The 27,391-nt window shown below is 47.9% G+C and overlaps 1 protein-coding gene across 3 annotated transcripts in view; it reads left to right on the forward strand.

The window, feature by feature from the left end:
* Positions 1-2,278: 2,278 nt before the first annotated feature.
* ACACA (acetyl-CoA carboxylase alpha) overlaps positions 2,279-27,391 on the forward strand; it is a 270,884-nt gene continuing 245,771 nt past the window's right edge. For 2 of the 3 annotated variants that reach the window (XM_038758870.1, XM_038758871.1), the window contains exons 1-2: positions 2,279-2,321; positions 4,733-4,991. In XM_038758870.1, coding sequence (XP_038614798.1) covers positions 4,759-4,991 — 233 coding nt within the window. In that variant the 5' untranslated portion in view covers positions 2,279-2,321; positions 4,733-4,758. Of the gene's footprint in view, positions 2,322-4,732; positions 4,992-14,079; positions 14,116-27,391 lie in introns of all 3 variants that reach the window. The other variant, XM_038758869.1, reaches the window with a different exon arrangement.

The raw sequence follows: 27,391 nt of genomic DNA on the forward strand, positions 1-27,391 counted from the left end.
GGGCTAGAGCACGGGCCTGGGAATGGGTTCTAATCCCGCTTGTCTGCTGTGTGACCCTGGGCACGCTTCACGTCTCTGGGCCTCAGTGGCCTCATCGGTAAAAGGGGGAGTGAGACGGCGAGCTCCATGCGGGACAAGGACCATGTCCAACCCGACTGGCTTGTGTCCACCCTAGCCAGGGCCTGGCTCACAGGAAGCGCTTAACAAATACCGGAATTATTATTTACTATCCTTTACTTCGTATCCGACTTGCCAAAGGACGTGCAACCAGTGCTTTTAGAGAGAGGAAGGGGACAGGAGTGAAGGTGACCTCACTTCATTTTCGGGACCTATCAGTGTTTTCACGGTTCCTAGTAGGAGCAGGCGGGTTCACGTCAGTGGATTTGTATCGGGAATTCCTCTCACCTGAGACGCCCCTCATTTTTCCAGAATACCAGCTGTTGGGAGCCGGGCCCAGAAGCGGCCACCTCACGGCACTTGGCTTCTCTTCCGTTCGTTGAATAGAAAGATACTTAACACGCAGAGACTGGTTTAACTGGTCTGGGTCGAGAGTCTTTCTGGATAGGCAGCCTCTTAGCAAGGCACTCTAGTTGCCGGTGGAGGGGGAGGGAAGGAGAAATCACATTTATGGTTTTGGAGTTTTGGGATTTTGTGTTTTTTTTTACCTGCAGCTGGTCAAGAATGACTCTCCTCCGGCCCTCTCTCACCTCCAACCTCCAGTGATTGCCTTAGATCACTGAAAGCAAATTGGGCCGGGGGCGGAGGGGAAAAAGAAGCTCCTGTGAACTCATGTTGCCAACTTGTACTTCCCAAGCGCTTAGTACAGTGCTCTGCACCCAGTAAGCGCTCAATAAATACGATTGATAGATACAAGGCGATCGGGTTGTCCCACTGGGGGCTCACAGTCTTAATCCCCGTTTTACAGATGAGGGAACTGAGGCCCAGAGAAGGGAAGTGACTTGCCCAAAGTCACACAGCCGACAATTGGCGGAGCCGGGATTTGAACCCATGACCTCTGACTCCAAAGCCCGGGGTCTTTCCACTGAGCCACGCTGCTTCCCTTGAGCCACGCTGCTTCCCTTAAGCAGCGATTGATTGATTGATTGATTGATTGAAAGGAGGGCCATTCGTGTTCAGAGAATAAATCTTGACCACGTTTGGTAAACCCGTTTTCTTGCCCATCAGTTGGAAACTTCTAGAATTTAGTTTGTGGCCGTAAACCCGTTCACGCATCCGTTACTACTGGTTCAAAGGAGGGCCATTCGTGTTCAGAGAATAAATCCTGACCACGTTTGGTAAACCCGTTTTCTTGCCCATCAGTTGGAAACTTCTAGAATTTAATTTGTGGCCGTAAACCCGTTCACGCATCCGTTACTACTGGTTCAAAGGAGGGCCATTCGTGTTCAGAGAATAAATCTTGACCGCGTTTGGTAAACCTGTTTTCTTTCCCATCAGTTGGAAACTTCTAGAATTTAGTTTGTGGCCATAAACCCGTTCACGCATCAGTTACTACTGGTTCATTCAATCGTATTTATTGAGCGCTTACTGTGTGCAGAGCACTGGACTAAGCGCTTGGGAAGCACAAGCCGGCAACATATAGAGACGGTCCCTACCCAACAACTGTCTCCCCCTTCTAGACTGTGAGCCCATTGTTGGGTAGGGACTGTCCCTATATGTTGCCAGTTTGTACTTCCCAAGCGCTTAGTACAGTGCTCTGCACACAGTAAGTGCTCAATAAATGCGAATGAATGAATGAATATATGAATGAATGGGCTCACAGTCTAGAAGGTTTTATCCCATTAATGCTGGTGGTTGGTTTGGCTGTCCCCAGCCATGTTTCGGGGGTCGGGGGTGAATTTTTATTCAGAATTTGTCTTGCATTATTCTTAAGCTAGTGCTCTTACTCATGACTTTGTTAGAAATATTGGACGAAGAGATAAAATTAAGAAAGCCTTTGAAAGTGGCGTGGAGAAAGGCAAGAGTCACAGAGGAAGTCTTTATGGGCAAGTCAGTTGCCTGAAGCTGTGTCAGGCAATCCCCATTCATTTATTTAAGTAGGGTAGAAGGAGAAAGTTCGGGTGATGTATTTAATTTCCAGGCACCAAGAGAATCAAACCAGCCAAACAACTAAATCTGTATGTTGACGGGGGATATACACACTTGGCCACACGGTTATTTTACATGTTATTAATCTTAGAGAAACTTTTTTTGGTGAAACAAATTTGCTGTTCCATTTATTGAAGTTTTCTAAATAATGTTGCCTTTTTCTTATAGTTCATTTTGGAAGTGGATAACTGCTCAAATTTCAAGAATTTCAAGAGGTCAGTTACAAGTAATGGTCGAGATACTGTGAAGAGTTCAAACTCAAGTGATGAAATGTTTAATTGCCTTCCATTTTTTTGCCGTTCAGATGTGTGTTTCACATCCTGGCTCCTTGGTATTGCTGCTGTCATCTTTTCTTCTAACATTTTTGCCATTTATTTTGTCCATTTAAAAGAAAGACAGATTAATGCACATCATTCTTTATGTCGCCCATTAGTATTGAAAAGAAATATTCTTAATCTTTGTCAGAATGACGAGTTAAATTTCACACTATCACTTTAGTCTAAGCTTTGACATTTTTTGGGATGACTGTTTGACACAGTCTTGCTAGATAGAATGAATGTGGCTTTCCGTATCACATTTGTGTTCCAGTTTGCAAATTTTGGCTCTTCCAAAAATGTCCCGTCAAGTGGTATATTTGCGTACCTCGAACTTTATTGAGGTGCCCATTCCGTTGCTTCATTTTGATTCTAAAATTTGGTGGGAGAACCAAAGGGAACTAAAATAAGCAGCATGGCGTAGTGTTCTAGCACTTAGAACAGTGCTTTGCACATAGTAAGCACTTAATAAATACCATCATCATCATTATTATTATTATAGAGCACGGGCTTGGGAATCAGAAGGTCATGGGTTCTAATCCCGACTGCCACTTGTCTGCTGTGTGACATTGGACTAGTCACTTCACTTCTCTGTGCTTCAGTTACCTCATCTGTAAAATGGGGATTGAGACCATTCATTCATTCATTCAATCGTATTTATTGAGCGCTTACTGTGTGCAGAGCACTGTACTAAGCGCTTGGGAAGTACAAGTTGGCAACATATAGAGACGGTCCCTACTCAATAGTGGGCTCACAGTCTAGAAGGGGGAGGCAGAACAAAACAAAAAATATTAACAAAATAAAATAAATAGAATAAATATGTACAAATAAAATTAATAGAGTAATATTTGAAGACCTTGAAGACTAGTTGAATAATATTATTAATATTATTACAATATTATTATTGTAAGATTGAGTAATATTTGAAACTACTTGAAGACCTAACTAAAACACACAAAGCTGGACTACATCCAGCCCGATTTGCTGGCATCCACCCCAGCGCGTAGAACAGTGTGTGGCACATAGTAAGTGCTTAACAAATTCCATTACTATTGTAATTATTAATAATAATACTAAAAAATTTCACGGCATTAGATGCAAATGTAATGAAAGAAAACCTGAAAGGAAACAAAGGATAAGATTGTTTTCTTACCTTTTGGGATTTCCAAAAGAAATAAAATTGTTCCTGCATTTACTTCAAGGGTTTGTATAAAAGAAAATTTGAGGTCACAAGAAGAAAACTGATGCGTTTTTTTTCTTTAAAGCCAAATACGTAGTAATAATAAAGCTCGTTGTGGGCAGGGGATGTGTATGCGTTTTGTCGTATTGTAATCTCCCAAGTGTTTATGTGCTGTGCACACATTAAGCGCTCAGTAAATACAAGTGAATGAATAAGTAAATCTGCTATTTGGTGCCAGGCACTTAGTACTGTGTGGAGTAAATAATCCCAAAAGTAGTTTTGGCTTTGACATTTTTTTCCCCGGGAACTTTCAGCTGGGCTCCCGGAGGATTCATAAATTGCAAGAGAAAGGGAAGGGCTCCCGAGCTGCAGGCGATAAATTGGACAGTTACTACACCGTTGAGGGAAATGGAAGGGACTGATTTAGAGAAGCAGCATGGCTTAGTGGAAGGAGCCCGGGCTTGGGAGCCAGAGGTCATGGGTTCTAATCCCGACTCCGCCACTTATCAGCTGTGTGACTCTGGGCAAGTCACTTCTCTGGACCTCAGTTACCTCCTCCGTAAAATGGGGATTAAGACCGTGAGCCCCGTGTTGGACACCCTGATTACCATGTATCCCCCTTAGAACAGTGCTTGGCACATAGTAAGCGCTTAACTGATGCCATCATTATTATTAAAGACTTGATTTTTGGAGAGGGAGATTTCCCTGGAAAATAAAAGCCAGTTTTTAAGATTTCATTCATTCATTCAGTCGTATTTATTGAGCGCTGACTGTGTGCAGAGCACTGTACAAGTTGGCAACATACAGAGACGGTCCGTACCCAACAGTGGGCTCTCAGTCTAGATTTAGTACAAAAGTAGGTTCTATGGCCCCAATTTCATCAGGTTTTCTGGACGACAAAGGCACTACCGTAGCCAGAATAATATTAATATTTTAATATAATATTTATTAATAATAAATAATAATAATAATAATATTTCTAGAGTCCCGGTTCGTGTGCTGTCGCCAGATGCCAACTGTCAGCAAGGGCTAAGAGTTGCCAGAGAGGAATCCTCTTGAACTTTTCTTCCCGCCTAACGGTAAAAGTCCTGCCTTTGGGTTGCTCACTCGGGCCGTTCTGTTTCCCCCGAAGCTCTGAGGGCGCATTTCGCGCGGACCATGGACGAGCCGTCCGCCCTGACCAAGGCCCTGGACCTGAATCAGCACTCTCGCTTCATAATCGGCTCCGTGTCCGAAGACAACTCGGAGGACGAGATCAGCTCCTTGGTGAAGCTCGACCTGCTGGAAGAAAAGGAGGGGTCCCTGTCACCGGCCTCCGTCTGCTCGGACACCCTGTCCGACCTGGGGCTCTCCGGCCTCCAGGATGGCCCCGGTCTGGCAGTGCACATGAGGTACGAGAGCAACCGCGGGCCGCTTTTCACATCCCACCGAGCCGGTAGATTTAGTTCCCGGCGGTCAGGTCCGCTTGCTGCGGAAAGGTAGCCCGTGCGTCCCCGTCTCTTTTCAAGAGGAGCGAATTAGACGAGCGCTCTGCAAGTAGTAAATGCACTCTGTAAAGAACATGGACTGAATGGAGAGGTTAGGGGGGCTGCTTTTTCATTCCACTGGAGTGTTGCTTTGGTGAGACGCCGTCACCTCCTGCGGATAAATCTGAGGTCGTGATATTCGGCCTTCGGGGCACTGGGATCCAAAGGGTCGGAACCGTTCTGGTGACTGCTCTCGTGCGAGCGTATGTGTGTGTGTTTTAGATCTGTTATAATAATAATAATTGTGGTGTTTAAGCGTTCATCATGGGCGCTGGGGTGGATAGGAGCAAATTGGGTTGGAGGCAGTCCCTGTCCCATGTGGGGCTCACGGTCTCAGTCTCCGTTCTACAGATGAGGGAACTGAGGCGCTTTGGTTTTCTTGTGCTCTGGGGTCACACAAGCGAAAGACGGGCCGTTCTCGAGACCTCACGCAGACTGTGAGCCCACTGTTGGGTAGGGACTGTCTCTAGATGTTGCTGACTTGGACTTCCCAAGTGTTTAGTACAGTGCTGTGCACACAGTAAGCGCTCAATAAAAACGATTGATTGATTGAGGCATAGAGAAGTGAACTGACTTGCCCAGGGTCACACGGCAAGCATGTGGCAGAACAGTGCTTGGCACATAGTAAGCGCTTAATAAATGCCATTATTATTATTATTTTTATTATTATTATTTTGTGGCAGAGCCAGAATTAGAACCCATGACCTTCTGACTCCCGGGCTGGTGCTGTATCCACCACACCATGCTCCTCCTGAGTACTGATTGCCGGTCGATATGTGTGCATACATATGAATTTATATATATAGTCCATATACTTGTATTTATATAGATTTTTATAGAAATGCATGTATGTGTGCGTATGTATATACGGACGTCTAGGTGTTTACGTCTTTCTGCCGTAGGAGACACCAGTGATGGTGATAAGAGCCCGGGCTTTGGAGTCAGAGGTCATGGGTTCGAATCCCGGCTCCGCCACATGTCTGCCGTGTGACATTGGGCGAGTCACTTCACTTCTCGGAGCCTGTTCCCTCATCTGTAAAATGGGGATGAAGACTGGGAGCCCCCCGTGGGACAACCTGGTCGCCTTGCATCCCCCCCAGCACCTAGAACAGTGCTTTGCACATAGTAATCAATCAATCGTATTTATTGAGCGCTTACTGTGTGGAGAGTACTGTACTAAACGCTTAACAAATGCCATCATTATATTATTATGATATTCACCACTGGGTTCCTGGGTTACCAAATTTGCCAGTGCGAGAGCTCAGCCCTCCCCAAGTGTGCACCACGACGACTGTTTCTTGTGCCTTCTTGCACTTCCCAAGCGCTTTGTACAGTGCTCTGCACACTGTAAGCGCTCAATAAATACGACTGATTGATTGTGTTATTGTTATTATGGTGTTGGTTAAGCGCTTACTCCTTGCCAGGCACCGTTCAGGCGCTGGAGTAGATACCAGTTAAGCAGGTCGGACACAGCCCCCGTCCCACACAGGGATCACAGTCCAAGTAGTGTGGACATGTTGGTGGCTTTCAGTGGCCAGTGGTGCGGTGGCTTTGCCCTCGTCTTCCAAGCCGGACGAGGCTACTGCGCTGTAGTGGCCGCCGTTCGTCTGCTCATGGCGACCGACCCCCAGTTTTAAGTTGAGCTGTCGCAGTTTCTGCGGCTTTGTTTTACTGGGGCTTTCAAATGATTTCTCCGTCCTCCACGTCTTTGATCATTTTCCTGTTTCAGCTCTTCCTCCGGTAACTGTGTGTCTGGCTACTGTCTGTTTTCCTGACATGCCCACCCCATCATCATCATCAATGGTATTTATTGAGCGCTTACTATGTGCAGAGCACTGTACTAAGCGCTTGGGAAGTACAAATTGGCAACATATAGAGACAGTCCCTACCCAACAGTGGGCCCACAGTCTAAAAGGGGGAGACAGAGAACAAAACCAAACATACTAACATACTAACCCCAGCCCCAGCAGTGCAGTTGTAGCAATAATAATAATAATAATAATGGCATTTATTAAACGCTTACTATGTGCCAAGCACTGTTCTAAGCGCTGGGGAGGTCACAAGGCGATCAGGTTGTCCCACGGGGGGCTCCCAGTCTTCATCCCCATTTGACAGATGAGGTCACTGAGGCCCAGAGAAGTGAAGTGACTTGCCCAAAGTCACACAGCCGACAATTGGTGGAGCTGGGATTTGAACCCATGACCTCTGACTCTTTCCACTGAGCCACGCTGCTTTCCCCAACTGTGCCAAGTTGTGTTGTGGCGAGCACAGCTTCGAGGCCCGGTGGCTGACTTTGTCGTGGGACTTTGGTGCTTGTTGCCGTTTAATGTTCGGTGCAGCCCATAAATAAGTGACGCTGCCGGGAGCCGCTCAGGGAGATGGCAGCATCCGTACTCTCCCAAGCGCTTAGTACAGTGTCCTGCACACAGTAAGTGCTCAACAGATACGATTAATAATTAATGATAATCTGGCTTTGAGGCCCGAACGCCCTACGTAGAGCAGCTTAGGCAGACCAGCAGGTGTGTAGACCCTTCAGTTTGTCTGGATCCTAATATGATGATGATGATGGTATTAAGTGCTTAACTATGTGCCAGGCACTGTGCCCAGCACCGGGGTTGATACAAGCGAATCGGGTTGGACACAGTCCCCGTCCCATGCGGGGCTCACGGTCTCAATCCCCATTTTACAGGTGAGGTAGCTGAGGTCCAGAGAAGTGAACCGACTTTCCCAAGGTCATACAGTCAACAAGTGGCCAAACCGCGATTCATTCACTCAATCGTATTTATTGAGCGCTTTCTGTGTGCAGAGCACTGTACTAAGCGCTTGCAGGCCCGGGCTCTAGCCACTACTCCATGCTGCTTCTCTTAGCATATCGGGCTGCCGCCACGTTCTCACTATCTTCCCGAGAATGTTTGGGGTCATTTGATTTCATATTCTCCTTCCTTGTCTCTCTTTGGTCAGTTCTGGGTTGCCGGTATCAATTTATCAAACGGTAGTATTTATTGAGCTCTTCCTAGTTGCGGGACACTGTATTAAGCGCCGGGGAGAGTACAGTACAGCAGAATTAGCAGACACATTCCCTGCCCGTGACGAGTTTATAGTCGAGAGGGGGAGACGAGCATTAATATGGATATGTACGAAATTTATAATAAATAATCTTTAATTTAGTTCTGTCATACTTCTCCAAGCTCCAGGGCACTGCTTTGGTGAGACACCGTCACCTCCTGTGAATTAATTAATTCATTCAGTTGTATTTATTGAGCGCTTACTGTGTGCAGAGCACTGTACTAAGTGCTTGGGAAGTATAAGTTGGCAACATATAGAGTTGGTCCCTACCCAACAGTGGGTTCACAGTCTAGAAGGGGGAAGACAGAGAACAAAACAAAACATATTAACAAAATAAAATAAATAGAATAAATATGTACAATATTGTACATAATACACCTAAATAAACCTGAGGGTGTGATATTTGGCATTCAGGTCACTGGGATCAAAATGGTCGGAACTATTCTGATGACCGATTGTGTGTGTGTGTGTGTTAGTTGTGTTTTAATAATAATTGTGGTATTTGTTAAGTGCTTAATATGTGCCAGGCACTGTACTAAGCGCTGGGGCGGGTACAAGCAAATTGGGTTGGAGACAGTCCCTGCCCCATGTGGGGCTCAGTCTCAATCCCCATTTTACGGATGAGCTAACCGAAGCACAGAGAAGTGAAGTGATTTGCCCCAGGTCACAGGATGAGAAATATAACTGAATGACGTGCTCTGCACATAGTAAGCGCTCAATAAATACGATTGATGATGACTGAATGAAGTGGCAGGGCTGGGATTAGAACCCAGGACCCTCTGACTCCCGGACAGTGCTCCGTTCTCAAGGCCGCGCTCCTCTTCACCGGGCCACGCTACTTACGGATGAAAATGTGTATCTGACAGAGGAATAGAGAAAGGTTGATGGGTTTAATCCGGTGAGCCCGGAGTTAATCTGGAAGGGTGAAGGCATTGGATTTTCTATTAAGTTTTGAAGAAGTAAAAGAACATTAGTTGGCACAGAGGAGGGGGAATTCCGGGTTTGGGGACTGGCATACGTAGTGACATCTAGAAGCAGCGTGGCTCAGTGGAAAGAGCCTGGGATTTGGAGTCGGAGGTCAGGGGTTCAAATCCCGGCTGCGCCACTTGTCAGCTGTGTGACTTTGGGCAAGTCACTTCACTTCTCTGGGCCTCAGTTCCTTCATCTGGAAAATGGGGATTAAGCCTGAGAGCCCCTTGGGACAACCTGATTGCCTTGTAACCTCCCCAGCGCATAGAACAGTGCTTTGCATATAGTAAGCACTTAATAAACGTCATTATTATTATTATTATTATCTAGAGAGGCCAGTGTTGGAGAAGCAGTGTGGCTCAGTGGAAAGAGCCCGGGCTTTGGAGTCAGAGGCCATGGGTTCAAATCCCAGCTCTGCCAATTGTCAGGTGTGACTTTGGGCAAGTCCCTTAACTTCTCTGGGCCTCAGTTTCCTCATCTGTAAAATGGGGATTAAGACTGAGCCCCCCGTGGGACAACCTGATCACCTTGTAACCTCCCCCGCGCTTAGAACAGTGCTTTGCACGTAGTAAGTGCTTACTAAATGCTTGTATTATTATTATTATTAAGTGTGGGCAGAGAACGCGTCTGTTATATTGTTTTAGTGTACTTCCCCAGATGCTTGGTAAAGTGTTCTGTACACATTAAGTAGTCAATAAATGCGATTGATTGATGGACGGTTTCCTCCACCGAGTCAGACGCTTGACTAGGTCAGGGCAGGTTCGCCAGCCTCATTGCAGCCTGATCGCTGCTTGTAAATTTTCATCTGCGGAGAGGATAGGAGGCAAAGGCAGAGAAGCAGTGGAAGAAACACGGGCCTGGGAATCAGGACCTGCGCTCTAATCCGGGCTCTGTCGATCGTTGTGTGACCTCGGGCAAGTTACTTAACTTCTCTGTGCCCCAACTACCTCATCTGTAAAATGGGGCTTAAATCCTTCCTCCTCCAGCTTAGACCGCGAGCCCCATGTGGGACAGGGAGTGTATCCAACCTGGTAAACGTGTATCTACCCCAGCATTTAGTACAGTGCTTGACACATAGCACTTAACAAAAATCATTAAAAAAAAAAAATAGGAATCCTGACTCTAATACAACTTGTCGTACTTTATAACGCCAGAATGTGTGTGTTTTCACTATATTTTTCGGAAGGAGCGTGACTCAGAATTAGGGAGCGGTCTCCCAACAGCATGGGTTGTGATGTTGGAAGAGATAGTCCTGAGCGTGTGTCCGGTGTCAGACATCTCCCCCTTTTAGACTGTGAGCCCACTGTTGGGTGGGGACCGTCTCTATATGTTGCCAATTTGTACTTCCCAAGCGCTTAGTCCAGTGCTCTGCACACAGTAAGCGCTCAATAAATACGATTGATGATGATGATGATGATCGTGTGAGCTCTACTGACACCGTGAGTCATTCGTTCATTCATTCAGTCGTATTTATTGAGCGCTTACTGTGTGCGGAGCACTGTACTAAGCGCTTGGGCAGTACAAGTCGGCAACGTATAGAGCCGGTCCCTACCCAACAACGGGCTCACAGTCTAGAAGAGTTGGGAGAGACGGAGGGAAAAAGAGGGAGAGAAGGGATTCAGAGCTACGGGGATAGGATGCTTTACTCCCCCTCAAACCTCAGCCTTTGGAGCTGAGACCCCTGAAGGTCTTCCCAGGCGCGGAAGGTCCCGTTTGCTGGGGAGGGGGATCTCAAAGCAACCAAGGCTAAAAGCATGGCGATAGGCGACCCGTACCTTAGACCCTCGCTGCCGTCTGGGTGGAGACAAAATAAGACCGAGGATGACGCGACTTAGGATAAATTGGATGTAGGGAGTGAAGCAGAGATTTCTTCAAAAGTTGCTCTTGGTGCAAGGAGGTGGGTGGTACCACTGACAGTCCTTCTAGACCGTAAACTCGTTATGGACAGGGAACGGGTCGGCCAAGTGTACTCTCCCGCCCGCAGTAAGCGCTCAATAAATACCCTTGATTGATTATTAACTGACGACAGTGGGGAAGATGGGAGGCGACTTTGAGTCTGCAAGAGCCGAAGGTTTGACGGTGTTTCTGTCTGTGGTTCAGTCCCTGGGGACTGGAAATAGTCCATCCGTACCACGGTGCTAAGTGGTGAGAGGGAGATCAATCAATCAATCAATCAATCGTATTTATTGAGCGCTTACTGTGTGCAGAGCACTGGACTAAGCGCTTGGGAAGTACAAGCCGGCAACGTATAGAGACGGTCCCTACCCAACAGTGGGCTCACAGTCTAGAAGAGGAGATGAGGTTCCAACGTGCTCGAACTGAACTAGAAGCAGAGTATTTAATTGGGAACGCTAATTACCGTCATTACTATTTATTAGCATTTTATGAAGCACCCAGCGGGGCGCCGACACCTATGATAAACTTTGAGTTCCTTGGATGAGAGAGAAATATGAGTTCCTGTTGTTATTTGTTTAGCGCATCTGTTATTACTAGTCATAAAACCACCTAACCCTATTTTACAAATCTAGGCCATAGGCTCTTCCGTGAATTCCCAGTTTAGGTCTGCTGAGATGTGACTAACCACCCCTTCATTTTAAGTAACAGGAACAACGCTAATAATGATGATAATAAATGTGGTATTTGCTAAAATAATTACTGTGCGCCAATTAGCGTTCTAAGCCCTGGGATAGATGCAAGTTAATCAGGTCAGACACTGCCCCGATCCCCCATGGACTGCGCAGTCTAAGTAGGAGGGAGAACAGAGAAGCAGTGTGGCTCAGTGGAAAGAGCCCCGGGTTTGGAAGGCAGAGGTCGTGGTTCGAATCCCGGCTCCTCCGCCTGTCAGCTGTGTGACTTTGGGCAAGTCACTTTACTTCTCGGCCTCAGTTGCCTCATCTGTAAAATGGGGATTAGGACTGTGAGCCCCTTATGGGACAACCTGATTACCTTGTATCCCCCACCAGTGCTTAGAACAGTGCTTGGCACATAGTAAGCGCTTAAATGCCATCATCATTATTATTATTATTGTTCTATTTCATCCCCATTTTACAGAGCAGGAAACTGAGGCAAAGATAAGGCACATGACTATCCAAGGTCACACAACAGGCACAGTGTTAGTTACAGAGCCCCTTCCTTCCTCTCGTCCCCCTCTCCATCCCCCCATCTTACCTCCTTCTCGTCCCCACAGCACCTGTATATATGTATATATGTTTGTACATATTTATTACTCTATTTATTTTACTTGTACATATCCTATTTATTTTATTTTGTTAGTGTGTTTGGTTTTGTTCTCTGTCTCCCCCTTTTAGACTGTGAGCCCATTGTTGGGTAGGGACTGTCTCTATATGTTGCCAACTTGGACTTCCCGAGCGCTTAGTACAGTGCTCTGCACACAGTAAGCGCTCAATAAATACGATTGATTGATTGATTGATTACAGAGACCATCGGTCTCTTCCAAGATCGCATTGTATGTGTTTTTTTGAACTCGGGTCTCTGTAGGGAGTGTCTGCTTTGAATTTCTTAAATCAATCAATCAGTCAATCGTATTTATTGAGCGCTTACTGTGTGCAGAGCACTGTACTAAGCGCTTGGGAAGTACAAGCTGGCAACATATAGAGACGGTCCCTACCCAACAGTGGGCTCACAGTCTAGAAGGGGGAGACAGAGAACAAAACCAAACATATTAACAAAATAAAATGAATAGAATAGATATGTACAAGTAAAATAAATAAATAGAGTGATAAATACGTACAGACATGTATACATAATAACAATAATGACATTTATTAAGCGCTTACTATGTGCAAAGCACTGTTCTAAGCGCTACGGAGGTTCCAAGGTGATCAGGTTGTCCCACGGTGGGCTTCACAGTCTTAATCCCCATTTTACAGATGAGGTAACTGAGGCACGTAGAAGTCAAGTGACTTGCCCAAAGTCACACAACTGACAATTGGAGGAGCTGGGATTTGAACCCATGACCTCCGACTCCAAAGCCCGGGCTCTTTCGACCGAGCCACACTGTTTCTGTAAATGATGGAATTTGTTAAGCACTTACTATGTGCAAAGCACTGATCCGAGCACTGGGGAGGACACAAGGTGATCAGGTTGTCCCACAAGGGACTCACAGTCTCAATCCCCATTCTACAGATGAGGTCACTGAGGCCCTATATACAGGTGCTGTGGGGAAGGGAAGGAGGTGAGGCGGGGGGGAGATCAGTTGATCTGGAGGGTAGTAGGAGAAGAGAACGGAGAGGTAAGAGGGAGCTGGAGACAACATCCACAAGGTGCCTTCCCCATTTTTCCTGTTAAAAGGACAATTTTCTTTCCATCCCTCTTTTTCTCCCCTCAAAGGCACTCTAACTCCAAACGGTGACATAATCACAACCCCGGAAAAAAGTGACACTATCAGGGCAGGAGCACAGAGGAGTACAGAATGGGCAGTGCCCACTTCCCTCAGCCAAGGATGCTCCCCAAAACCGATACTTTCCACCGCTCGGTGGAGTGGGTCGAGGGCAAAATGAACGGACCGTCCTTTTTTTTTCAAAGGAAAGTAAGTGCGCTCCCAAAGAAAGGGTCGCCTGTTACTTTTGGGCTCCGTTGCCAGAATAAACAGTAGGTCCAGGGCCCCTCAAAGCATTGCTGGGGGTCGGCGAGGGAGCCACCCCATTCCTGTTCAATGGACCGCCTGTCTGCCGCCCGTGAAAGAAGTGAATGGTAACCCGAAGGGGCTTTCGGAAAGGCATTTCTTTCATTCGCTCCTTCGGTCGTATTTACTAAGCGCTTCCTGTCCGCGGAGTACTGTACTAAGCACAGGGGAAAGTACAATAATAATAATGATGGCATTTGTTAAGCGCTTGCTATGTGCAAGGCACCGTTCTGAGCGCTTCCAACAGTAAACAGTGACATTGTCTTCCCACAGCGAGCAAAATGGTGACATGTCGGTGCAGTCGAGAAGGTGAGTAACGGAAAAGGCCTGGCCTCTTCTGCCCTCGTCCCCTTGGCCTCTCATTGCGGTGATGGAGGCAGAACTATCGCGCTCTCCCCATATTTCAGTCCGGGTCACTAGACCGCCCCTTTCCCCCGTATCCCAGCCCTCGGTCCCTGCTCTCATTCAATCAGTCGATCGATCAATCAGTAGTATTTAAGCGCTCAGTACAGTGCTCTGCACCCAGTAAGCGCTCAATAAATACGATTGGTTGATTGATAGTATTTATCGAGGGGCAGCGCAGCGGGGCTTGCGGAAATCTGATAGAATCAACAGACATGATCCCTGCCCTCAAGGAGTTTACAGCCTAGCTGGGGAGCCAGGCAGTAAAATAGATCAAAGGGAACGGGAAGTAAGGGAGGATGTAAGGTACGTCCATGGGAGGTTGGGAATACTTAAGTGCCGAGAAGCAGCGTGGCCCAGCAGAAGGAGAATGGGCTGGAGAGTCGGAGGACCCGGGTTCTAATCTCGGTTCTGCCCCTTGTCGGCTGTGCCACCAGGGGTGAGTCATTTAACTTCTCTGCGCTTCAGTTTTCTCATCTGGAAAATGGGGATTCAATCCTATTTCGACCCACTTCATCATCATCATAATAATAATAATGGCATTTATTAAGCGCTTACTATGTGCAAAGCACCGTTCTAAGCGCCGGGGAGGTTACAAGGTGATCAGGTTGTCCCTCGTGGGGCTCACAGATTTAATCCCCATTTTCCAGATGAGGGAACTGAGGCCCGGAGAAGTGAAGTGACTTGCCCAAAGTCACACAGCTGACAATTGGTGGAGCCGGGATTTGAACCCATGACCTCTGACTCCAAAGCCCGGGCTCTTTCCTACTGAGCCACGCTGCTTCTCAAACAGAAGGATTGATGATTGATCATCATCATCAATCGTATTTATTGAGTGCTTACTGTGTGCAGAGCACTGTACTAAGCGCTTGGGAAGTACGAGTTGGCAACGTAATTCGACCGTGAGCCTCATATGAGGTAGGGACCAGGTCTGCCCCGACAATGCTGGGCACATAGTAAGGGCTTAACAAATACCATTATTGCTTTTGTGATTTTTAATCATCATTATTTAATACAGATGAGCACTCAAGCGGCCGTTGGGGATGTAGACAATGGGGAGGTGAGAAATCCATGGGGGAAGATCAGTTTTAGAAAGGCTCTGAAGTTCGGGAGAGCTGTGGCCTGTCTGATCAGTCAATCGTATTTATTGAGCGCTTACTGCGTGCAGAGCACTGTACTAAGCGCCTGATGCGAATGGGGAGAGAGTTCCAGGTGAGGGGGACGAGGCAGAGGAAGAGACAGGAACAAGGCAAGTAGACGAACGCGAAAGAAACCAGGAGGGAGAGCCGGCATGTAATGGGAAAAGAGGGTGGATAGGCAGGAAGGAGAGATCCGTTGGAATGCTTTAAAGCCCGTGGTCAGGAGTTTCTACTTGGTCCGAAGGGGAATGAGGTCTCCTGCTCCTTGTATGCTGGTTGTGGGCAGGGAATTTATTGTTATAGTATACTGTCTCACGTGCTCAGTATAGTGCTTTACACACAGTAAGTGCTCAATAAATACAGTTGAATGAATGAATGAATGAATGCCCGTTCTCCTAACCCCTGTTCTAATCCTGGGTCGAGGAGGGAAATCATCATCATCATCATCATCAATCGTATTTATTGAGCGCTTACTATGTGCAGAGCACTGTACTAAGCGCTTGGGAAGTACACATTGGCAACATATAGAGACAGTCCCTACCCAACAGTGGGCTCACAGTCTAAAAGGGGGAGACAGAGAACAAAACCAAACATACTAACAAAATAAAATAAATAGAATAGATATGTACAAATAAAATAAATAAATAGAGTAAAAAATATGTACAAACATATATCCATATATACAGGTGCTGTGGGGAAGGGAAGGAGGTAAGATGGGGGGATGGAGAGGGGGATGAGGGGGAGAGGAAGGAAGGGGCTCAGTCTGGGAAGGCCTCCTGGAGGAGGTGAGCTCTTAGCAGGGCCTTGAAGGGAGGAAGAGAGCTAGCTTGGCGGATGGGCGGAGGGAGGGCATTCCAGGCCCGGGGGATGACGTGGGCCGGGGGTCGATGGCGGGACAGGCGAGAGCGAGGTACGGTGAGGAGATCAGTGGTGGAGGAGCGGAGGGTGCGGGCTGGGCTGGAGAAGGAGAGAAGGGAGGTGAGGTAGGAAGGGGCGAGGGGATGGACAGCCTTGAAGCCCAGGGTGAGGAGTTTCTGCCTGATGCGCAGATTGATTGGGAGCCACTGGAGATTTTGGAGGAGGGGAGTGATATGCCCAGAGCGTTTCTGGACAAAGATAATCCGGGCAGCAGCATGAAGTATGGATTGAAGTGGAGAGAGACACGAGGATGGGAGATCAGAGAGAAGGCTGATGCAGGAAATGGCCCTTGGTCAATCAGTGGTAATTATTGAGCAGTTGCAATGTGAAGAGCCCTGTACTAAGCGCTTGGGAGATACAGTACAACACAGCGGATAGATATGTCTCCTGCTCACAAGGAGCTCACAGGGAGTCTAGGGGGAAGATGGACATTAATATAAAGTCCTTTATATAATACATTTCCTATTTTATAATGTAACACACATTCCATTATATTACAGATTCAGGATGTGTTCTTAAGTGCGGTGGGGCTGAGTGTGGCTTGGATACCAAGTGCTTTATCCAGCCCTTCCCCATCCTAGACACATTTAAGTAATACTGATAGTGGGCCAAGTAGCCCTGTCTTGTGTCCCAGACAGTAGCAACAGGATGCTTGGAGAAGGAGTGAGATAATAATAATAATGGTATTTTGTTAAGTGGTTACTATGTGCCAAGCACTGTTCTAAGCACTGGGGTAGATACAAGGCAATAATAATAATGATGGCATTTATTAAGCGCTTACTATGTGCAAAGCACTGTTCTAAGCACTGGGGAATTTACAAGGTGATCAGGTTGTCCCACGTGGGGCTCACAGTCTTAATCCCCATTTTACAGATGAAGTAACTGAGGCCCAGAGAAGTGAAGTGACTTGCTCAAAGTCACACAGCTGACAAGTGGCAGAGCCGGGATTTGAACCCATGACCTCTGACTCCCAAGCCCATGTTCTTGCCACTAAGCCACGTGGCTGCCCTCCTTCACATTTATCCTAATTTGTATGCAGGCATCGTTCCTAATTTTTCCCTCACTTTCCATTGAGCAACCCACCGTGGACATTTTATCCAGGACCATATCCAAGCCCCTTTTATAATAATAATAATAATAATAATAATAATAATAATAATAATAATAATGGCATTTATTAAGCGCTTACTATGTGCAAGGCACTGTTCTAAGCGCTGGGGGTATACAAGGTGGTCAGGTTGTCCCACAGGGGGCTCACAGTCTTAATCCCCATTTTACAGATGAGGTAACTGAGGCCCAGAGAAGTGGAGTGACTTGCCCAAAGCCACACAGCTGACAAGTGGCAGAGCCAGGATTCGAACCCACGACCTCTGACTCCAAAGTCCGTGCTCTTTCCCCTGAGCCACACTGCTTCAAACCTGCTTTTGAGCCTATTGCTGTCTTCCCGGAAAGCCCCATCCAGTTGCCAAAGTTGTTCCTTTTTGTTTGATTTGGCCCGCCCACCTCCAATCTCCAGTGGATTTTCTCTCAATGAGAATTGGGGATTTGTTGAACAACAATTCCATCTTTGTTCCATCCATATCATTTATACTTCTGTAGTGACAGAACGATTCTTTTTGTGTTCTTTTTTGGCTCCTCCCACCAATGCCCCTACACACACACACACTCTCTCTCCTCCATCCATCCCATTTCACATATGAGGAAACCGAGGCACAGAGAAGTGAAGTGACTCCCCCAAGGTCACCCAGCAGGCAAGTGGCAGAGGCGGGATTAGAACCCACAACCTCTGACACCCAAACCTGTGCCCTTTCCACCAGGCCAGGCTGTTTCTCAGACCCTCCTGGGGTCTGGCCCTCTTTTTTCGGGCTGGGTGAGCTCGTGGAACAGGTGACTGGAAAATAAATCCAAGCCCCCCGCCGGGATTTTCAAGTGGTTTTCAGCGGCGGCGGCGATCACGGTCGGGCCCGGCCTTGGCCCACGTCTGCTCTCCGGAAACGGGACGACCTCTTCCTAATCCGGTGGGTGACCGGAGAGACCACCGGCTGGTTCAGGAAGCGGTTAGGAAGCGAGGTATCGGGTGGTGGACTTCTGCTGCTTTTCCGTGGAGCGTTTGGAGGCGGGTGGCCCGGCCGTTTTCACGTTTTCATTATTTTATTCTGCTAGTATGTTTGGTTTTGTTCTCTGTCTTCCCCTTATGTGAGCCCACTGTTGGGTAGGGACTGTCCCTATATGTTGCCAATTTGTACTTCCCAAGCGCTTAGTACAGTGCTCCGCACATAGTAAGCGCTCAATAAATACGATTGATGATGAGGATGATGACGTGCCCGTTGTCACTCTCTAGCCAAGGTGCGGCCTGATCGGGTGTAAAGTGACACGCAACTCCACACACATCAGCTGCGGGCCACGGGGCAATTTAATCAGCCGAGCCCTGTGCCCGAGAGAGTCCTAAGCAGGTCCTGCCAACTCACTCAACGGTCACGTGTGCAGTCCGATGGAGGGCAGAGGGGAGGAAGGTTTGCCCCGTGGTACGGTCACTCGCGGAAACCGGTCATTGTTGAGGGTGGAAAACAATCTCCGGACATCTCTCCCTTGTGATTCGTAACCTGCGAGAGGCACCCTGATTGGGTTAAAAGACCTCATTTTTGCTTTAAACGTGAACCGATGAATGCTCTCTTCTTGCTGACAAGCATCTTATACCAGCCTGTTTGGTTAATAGCTTTATTTGGGAACACCTCATTTTTGCTTTAAACTTGAACCGATGAATGCTCTCCTCTTGCTGACAAGCGTCTTATACCAGCCTGTTTGGTTAACAGCTTTATTTGGGAACAATTTGAAACCGTTGCCCGCTCGTATTCATTCATTCATTCATTCAGTCGTATTTATTGAGCGCTTACTGTGTGCAGAGCACCGTACTAAGCGCTTGGGAAGTACAAGTTGGCAATATGTAGAGACGGTCCCTACCCAACAGCATGCTTAGTGCACGGATGAAATCAGTGCAAGATGCTGTTCGTGGGACAATGCAAGAAGACTTTCGGCAGGGAAAGAAAGACCGAGCTCCCCTGGCTTGCACTTCTTACTGGTGTGTCAGAGTCCCTCAACTCCATTTTTGTCAGAGGAATGAAGGCCAGGGAGTGAAAAAGTAACTCTTGTGAGACTGGGCCTCATTAGAGCTCCTATCCACTCCGTGAGGGAGAGTCCTTGTAAAACGAGCTTAGTTTCAACGATAAAACATCAAATATCCATGATATTTGCCCACTACTGCAATTATATTGCATCCTTCCCCTTCCCCATCCCCCCCATCTTACCTCCTTCCCTTCCCCACAGCACCTGTCGATGTGTATATATGTTTGTACATATTTATTACTCTATTTATTTATTTTACTTGTACATATCTATTTTATTTTGTTAGTATGTTTGGTTTTGTTCTCTGTCTCCCCCTTTTAGACTGTGAGCCCACTGTTGCGCAGGGACTGTCTCTATATGTTGCCAATTTGTACTTCCCAAATGCTTAGTACAGTGCTCTGCACACAGTAAGCGCTCAGTAAATACGATTGATGACGATGATGATCCTAGGAGGGAAAATTAATGGATGAAGAGCAGCGTTGGAGATGTTCACTTGCGTGCTCGTTGTTGGTACATGACTTTTGGGACCCGATAGCAGAAGAGAAGATTTTAGTACCGCATAGCCGAGAGCAGCTGCCCCCCTCCGCCGCCGTTGGGTGGGCTTCGTGGAGCCGAGGAATAATTTAGGGAAGGAGCTAGGCCCCGAACTCTTGCCGTGGCTGAAGACTTTGCTCTTCCTTCACTCTACTGCCCGGATCATTTTTGTACAAAATTGTTCAGGACGTGTTTCCGCAGTCCTCAGACAGCTCCACTGGTTGCCCTTCCACCTCCGCATCAACCAAAAACTCCTCACCATTAATAATAATAATAATGATAATGTCATTTATTAAGCGCTTAGTATGTGCAGAGCACATTAGCTTCAAAGCACTCAATTGCCTTGTCCCCTCCTACCTCACCTCGCTGCTCTCCAACTACAACTCAGCCCACACACATGGCTCCTGTAATGCTAACCTTCTCCCTCTCATCTATCTCACCACCGACCCCTCGCCCACGTCCTGCCTTTGGCCTGGAACGCCCTCCCTCCTCAAATCCGACAGATAATTTCTCTCATCCCCTTCAACTTTTTACTGAAGGTACATCTCCTCCAAGAGACCCCCTTCCTTTCTGCGTTGCCCCGACTTGCTCCCTTTTTCCTCCCCCCGGCCCAGCCCCGCAGCGCCTACGTACGTATCTGTCATTTATTTATTTATACTAATGTCTGTCTCCCCTACCTCTAGACTGTAAGCTCGTCGTGGGCAGGGAATATATCTGTTTATTGTTGTACTCTCCCAAGCGCTTAGTTCAGTGCTCTGCACACAGTAAGCACTCAAATACGACAATGAATGAATGAAAGAAATGCTTTTCAAAATGGGTTTTAGAAGTGTCGGTCAAGTAGGTTTTGATAATGCCCTGTCGACTGGAAAATTTCTGTCTGGTCCACCCCATTCTGATCCGTGCTGGACTGGGGGGACCCGTGTCTGACCCCCCTATCCCAAACCAGCCGGGAGGGAGCCTGACCCCGTATCTGGAAGAAGGGGCCCGCGTATATTCGGTGAGTTGTTGGGAACTCGAGAAGCAGCGTGGCTCAGTGGAAAGAGCCTGGGCTTTGGAGTCAGAGGTCATGGGTTCAAATGCCGGCTCCGCCAAATGTCAGCTGTGTGACTTTGGGCAAGTCACTTCATCATCATCATCATCATCAATTGTATTTATTGAGTGCTTACTATGTGCAGAGCACTGTACTAAGTGCTTGGGAAGTACAAATTGGCAACATATGGAGACAGTCCCTACCCAATATTGGGCTCACAGTCTAAAAGGGGGAGACAGAGAACAAAACCAAGCATACTAACAAAATAAAATAAATAGAATAGATATGTACAAGTAAAATAAATAAATAAATAGAGTAATAAATATGTACAACCATATATACATATATACAGGTGCTGTGGGGAAGGGAAGGAGGTAAGATGAGGGGGATGGAGAGGGGGACGAGGGGGAGAGGAAGGAAGGGGCTCAGTCTGGGAAGGCCTCCTGGAGGAGGTGAGCTCTCAGCAGGGCCTTGAAGGGAGGAAGAGAGCGAGCTTGGCGGATGGGCAGAGGGAGGGCATTCCAGGCCCGGGGGAGGACGCGGGCTGGGGGTCAGTGGCGGGACAGGCGAGAACGAGGTATGGTGAAGAGATTAGTGGCGGAGGAGTGGAGGGTGCGGGCTGGGCTATAGAAGGAGAGAAGGGAGGTGAGGTAGAAGGGGGCAAGGTGATGGACAGCCTTGAGCCTCAGTAACCTCATCTGGGAAATGGGGATTAAGACTGTGAGCCCCCCGTGGGACAACCCAATCACCTTGTAACCTCCCCAGTGCTTAGAACGGTGCTTTGCACATAGTAAGCGCTTAATAAATGCCATTATTATTATTATTATTATTATTATTATTATTATTATTAATTGTCAGGCAAAGTGGCAGGGCTAGATCATTCAACCCAAACCCAATTTTGTTGCCCCCACCCCTTTTGCAAAACTGGTGAGTAGCCGATTTGAGTGCGGTGCCTGGCTTTAGGCTAGGGTGGCAGTGAGCCCTGATATTGGCGGGACAGTGCTGACATTTCAGCATTTTGTTCCGCCCGCTCTCGATTCTTTTCAGGATCCATTTATCCCCCGCATCTCAGCCGACCGGAGGGGTCGATACAGGAAGAGGTGATGTGGGACAGCCCACGCTGCCACATCCCTTCCTCAATGGGAAGAGGGGAGGAAGGTTGTTGGGATGGGGAGGCTGTAGCTGGCTGAATGACTGGTCTCTCTTAGAAAAGCTGCGTGGTCTAGTGGATAGAACAAGGGCCTGGGTTCTAATCCCGGCTCTGCCACTTGGCTCCTGTGTGACCTTGGGCAAGTCACCTCACTTCTGTGCCTCAGGGGAGTAAGGCTTCAAACTCCAGGTGGGACAGGGACTGTGTCCAATCTGACAACCTTGTATCTACCCCAACACTTAGTACAGCGCCTGGCGCATTGTAAGTGCTTAACAAATGCCATTAAAGTATTAATGATAATCACAATAATAAATGGTGGTGTTTGAGTGCTTACTATGTGCCAAGCACTGTACTGAGTGCTGGGGTACGTACATGATAATCAAGTGTCATGTGGGGCTCACAGTCTAAGTAGGAGGGAGCACAGGTACTGACTCCCCATTTTGCAGATGAGGGAACAGAGGCCGAGAGAAGTTAAGTGACTCGCCCAAGGCAAGGTGGGGAAGCAGCCTGTAACAAGAGGTCCCTTCATCAGGATTGGTACCTGAGGAATAAGTAATAATAATAATAATGATAGCATTTATTAAGCGCTTACTATGTGCAAAGCACTGTTCTAAGCGCTGGGGAGGTTACAAGGTGATCAGGTTGTCCCACGGGGGCTCACAATCTTAATCCCCATTTCACAGATGAGGTCACTGAGGCCCAGAGAAGTGAAGTGACTTGCCCAAAGTCACCCAGCTGACAATTGGCAGAGCGGGGATTTGAACCCATGACCTCCGACTTCAAAGCCCGTGCTCTTCCCACTGAGCCACACCGCGTCTCTGATAAATGCAGTCTAAAATTGGCGGCTCTCAAAGTTGCCGAGAGAAGCAGCGTGGCCCAGTGGATACAGCACGGGCCTGGGAATCGGAAGCACCTGGGTTCCAATCCCGGCTCCGCTGCTTGTCTGCTGTGTGACCTTGGGCAAGTCACATCACTTCTCTGGGCCTCCGTTCCCTCATGTGCAAAATGGGGATAACTGATCCTTGGCAGCGTTCTCCAGGCACCTGGGATTTGGCTCGACAACTTGCCGACTGTAGGTAGACACCTGGGGAAAGGGAGGATGGATGGATGGATGGATGGATGAAAGGGAGGATGAATTGAGTTAATGCCCCTAGACAGCATTTTGTCAGCGACCGGGCTGCAGCACGTTTTGAAACGTGTGAGGGACCAAAGCTTTCAGCCCTCCCTGTTTTGTGTGTAGCTCCCCAAGGCGGCCCCGTCCCCGCTCGCTTCCCGATCCGACTTAAGGCATCCCAGGTCCCCTGTTAACATTAAATCCCAGCTCTATTTCCAAGGCGGACTCGATTCCTTTCCTCCTCCAGCACATTTCATCCCCTGATGAAATGCAGATTCAGTCTTCCTCTGGCGAGAGATCAAGCCTCCTTTCTGCCAAAGTGAATGGACTTTTTCACGTCTGTCTGTCCCCTCCCTACTTAAACTGGATCAAGCCTCTCTTTCTCTTGAATACTTTCCTGTCATTATTATTTTATGATGATGAATGTCATAATAATAGCATTAAATAATTGACACGCTTGTTAACTGTACTAAGCACCGAGGTAGGTACGAGATAATCAGGTTGGACATAGTCTCTGTCCGTCAGAGAGTTCAGGGTCCAAGCAGGAGGGAGAGCGGATCTTCTCCTAGTCTTATCCCATCGTGCCTTGATGACTCTATCAGCCTCCTTGCCTACCTCCATGTCTTCTGTGTCTGCCCATTCCAGTCCGTATTTCACTCTGCTGCCTGGATCATTTTTCTACAAAAAGGTTCATGCCCTGTATTGTCACTCCTCAAGAACCTCCAGCGGTTGCCCGCCCACCTCCGCAACAAACAGAAACTCCTCACCGTCGGCTTTAAATCACTCGATCCCCTTGCCCCCTCCTATCTCACCTCCCCGACTCCCTCCCCAACCCACTAATGCCAGTCTTCTCACTGTTTCTCGATCTCTTCGCCGACCTCTCGCCCTCCCTCGTCATATCTGACGGACAGTGGCTCTCCCCACCTTCAAAGCCTCACTGAAGGCCCATCTCCTCCAAGACGCCTGCCTCTCTCCCACTCCCTTCTTCGTCGCCCTGACTCGCTCCCTTTATTCACACCCCCGCCCAGCCCCACAGCACTTACGTACGTATATTGATGTTTTGCCCCCTCTGGACTGTAAGCTCGTTGTGGGCAGGTAATATATCCGTTATTTTTACATTGCACTCTCCCAAGTGCTTGCTACAGTGCTCTGCACACAGTAAGCGCTCCATAAATATGATTGAATGACTGTAAAGGGTCAAAGAAAGAGGAGAAGCAGGAGAGAGGAATTAGGAGGTGGGAAGAGGAAGGAGAGGGGGGATAAGAGGGAAACCACACTGTGCTGCCCTGGGAGTGGCTCTGCTGGTCAGTGGTCCAGCCCGAGTGGTGGCCTATACGGGGACCCCAGCTCTGCCCGTCCTAAATGTCCGTTCTTTTCAAAAATCCCAGCAGCGGCACGTGCCCGCTCCTCTCCCGCCTCTTGTTACAGTGCAAGGACCTGACACTGTCACGGTTTGGCGGTGTTCTGGATATCAGGTGCCATCTCTGGGATTACCCGTTCACATGAGGGTTGTTCCCCTCCCCTAGGACTTCCAGGTACCTCTTTGTCCACCCAGATAGCATCCTAAACTTTGTTCTCCTCCTGTCCAGGGCCGGGCCGTCACACACTCCTGACAGTCAGGGCTGAGCGACGCGGCTTTGTTCCAGGGGCTGACAGGAGTAAGTGACCAGCGGGCCCAGTGGCTGCCAATTTCCTCCAGTGATTTAACCTTTTAGCATTTCTTTCCTCCCGGACTCACCTCCTCCTCTCCCCCCACAAAGCCTGCTGTTGCGATGAATGAGCCAAATGTGGAGGGAGAGAGAGGCCGAGGAGGAGGAGGAGGATGGAGGTTAGATTTGGGGGCAAAGTGGGGACAAAGGCTACAGTCTGAGGAAATCAGGAAGCCCCGCTCTTCCTGCGTGGCTCAGGGAAGATCACAGGAAAGCGGGAGTCGCTGTGTGTCTCTTCTGCTGGGTTTTAAGCAGCTGCAACAGGAGGAGGAGGAGGAGGGGCAGGAGCCGCGGCTTGTGTTTACAAGACGGAAATCTGAAGGGAAAAATCTGCAGGTACTTTTGCCTGACTGTTATGGAGAATTCCGCAGAGCAAAATCAAGAGATGGGGTACCACGTGCTACAGAGGTAAGCTAGATGGGATGCCATAGGGTGATTCGTTCCTTCAGAAGGCAGGAAGGCTTTGACTATAAAGCCCTTACAAGGAAAATACATTTGTCCTTGAACCTAGTGAGTTGTTCTTTTTTAACTGCCCCCCCCCCCCATCCTTTTTTAAATAACTTGAAAGAAAATGACAACCTTTAAAAATGAAGGAAAGAATCTCATTTTGAATTTGGAGAGATCCTCAGTTTCACTTTGACCAGTTAAAAAGAAAACCCAAAGAGAAGATCTCGAGGTGGGGTTCTTAAAGTTTGCAGCTGTATCAGAGCGAGAGCTGGCATCTAGAGTGTCAGTCATTCGTATGTACTGAGCACTTATTACTGTGTGCAGGGCACTGTACTGAGCGCTTGGGAGAGTACAGTATGACAATAAACAGGCACATTCCCTGCCCACAATGAGCCTATAGTCTAGAGGACTGCTCTGCTGTTAAGCTGTGCTCTGGGCCTGGCTTTTCAAGGGGCTTAGGGGCTTTCTTTCATCAGCAAGGGGCCGTAGAGCATTCTGTGTGTACCTGAGTTGAACCTCCATCCCCCCCATCTTACCTCCTTCCCTTCCCCACAGCACCTGTATATATGTATATATGTTTGTACATATTTATTACTCTGTTTATTTTACTTGTACATATCTATTCTATTTATTTTGTTAGTATGTTTGGTTTTGTCTCCCCCTTTTAGACTGTGAGCCCACTGTTGGGTAGGGACTGTCTCTATATGTTGCCAATTTGTACTTCCCAAGCGCTTAGTACAGTGCTCTGCACACAGTAAGCGCTCAATAAATACGATCGATGATGATGATCAGTGGCATTTATCGAGCCCTCGCTATGTTCAGAGCCCCGTACGAAGCACTTGGGAGAGGACAGCATAACAGAACAAGCAGACACGTTCCTTGGTAGGGCCAGCTTTTCCCAGCGCACGTGACCTTTCCATTTTCCAGGGCTCAGGAATGGTGCTCGGAGCAAAGTTGGATCCCGGCGAGGGAAGGGCAGCCAGGAACTAGACAACTGCCCTTCACTTGGCGAATGGACTTCTAATTATGAGTCATGCCCTGTTAACTCTTGGTCATCTGGGTTCTGCTGTGAGGGAACTGGATCGGTGGTCAGTCCATCCCAGTTGCCTCATCCTGGTCCGCTCAGTTGGCTTGAGAGAGCTGGGCTCTTCCTGCTTCCTTTCCCATCCACCGCCTCAAAATTTGTCTCCCCCACCTCTGAACTTGCTTTGGAACCTTTCTTTTCGCTCTTCCAACCGTTCTTATCATTGCAATTATCATTATTAATAATAATAGTGATGATGATAGGCCATAAACTCACTGTGGGCGGGGAACGTGTCTACCAACTCTGTTTAACTGCAGTCTTCCAAGTATTCAGCCCGGTGCTGTGCATTCATTCAGTCACATTTATTGAGTGCTTACTGTGTGCAGAGCACTGAGCGCTTGGAAAGTACAGATAGAGACAATCCCTTCCCAACAAAGGGCTAACAGTCTCGAAGTAAGTACTCAATAAATACCTTTGTTGTACATATTTATTCTATTTATTTTATTTTGTAAATATGTTTTGTTTTGTTGTCTGTCTTCCCCTTCTAGACTGTGAGCCCACTGTTGGGTAGGGACCATCTCGATATGTTGCCAACGTGTACTTCCCAAGCGCTTAGTACAGTGCTCTGCACACAGTAAGCGTTCAGTAAATACGATTGAATGAATGAATGAATGAATGATTGGTCTTTGTGGTATTTAAGCGCTCACTAGGTGTCAAGCACTGAGTCCATCGAGGGTTTTCAGTTCAGTCCCTGCCTCACGTGGAGCTCACGTCTAAGAGCGAGGGGGAGCGGAGATTATAGCCGCATTCTACCGAGGCCCAGAGAAGTTAAGGGACTTGGCCAAGGTCACACAGCAGGCAAGAGGCAGAGCTGGGATTAGAACCCAGGGCTCCTGACTCTCGGGTCCTTGCTCTTTCCACTTGGCCGTGCTGCCTCTCCTTAATTCTCGTCTCTTCCCTCCTCTCCCTCCCTTCCCTCCCCGCCACAGAACCAT

The sequence above is a fragment of the Tachyglossus aculeatus genome, chromosome 17, assembly GCF_015852505.1.
Source record: "Tachyglossus aculeatus isolate mTacAcu1 chromosome 17, mTacAcu1.pri, whole genome shotgun sequence".
Classification (NCBI taxonomy): Eukaryota; Metazoa; Chordata; class Mammalia; order Monotremata; family Tachyglossidae; genus Tachyglossus; species Tachyglossus aculeatus.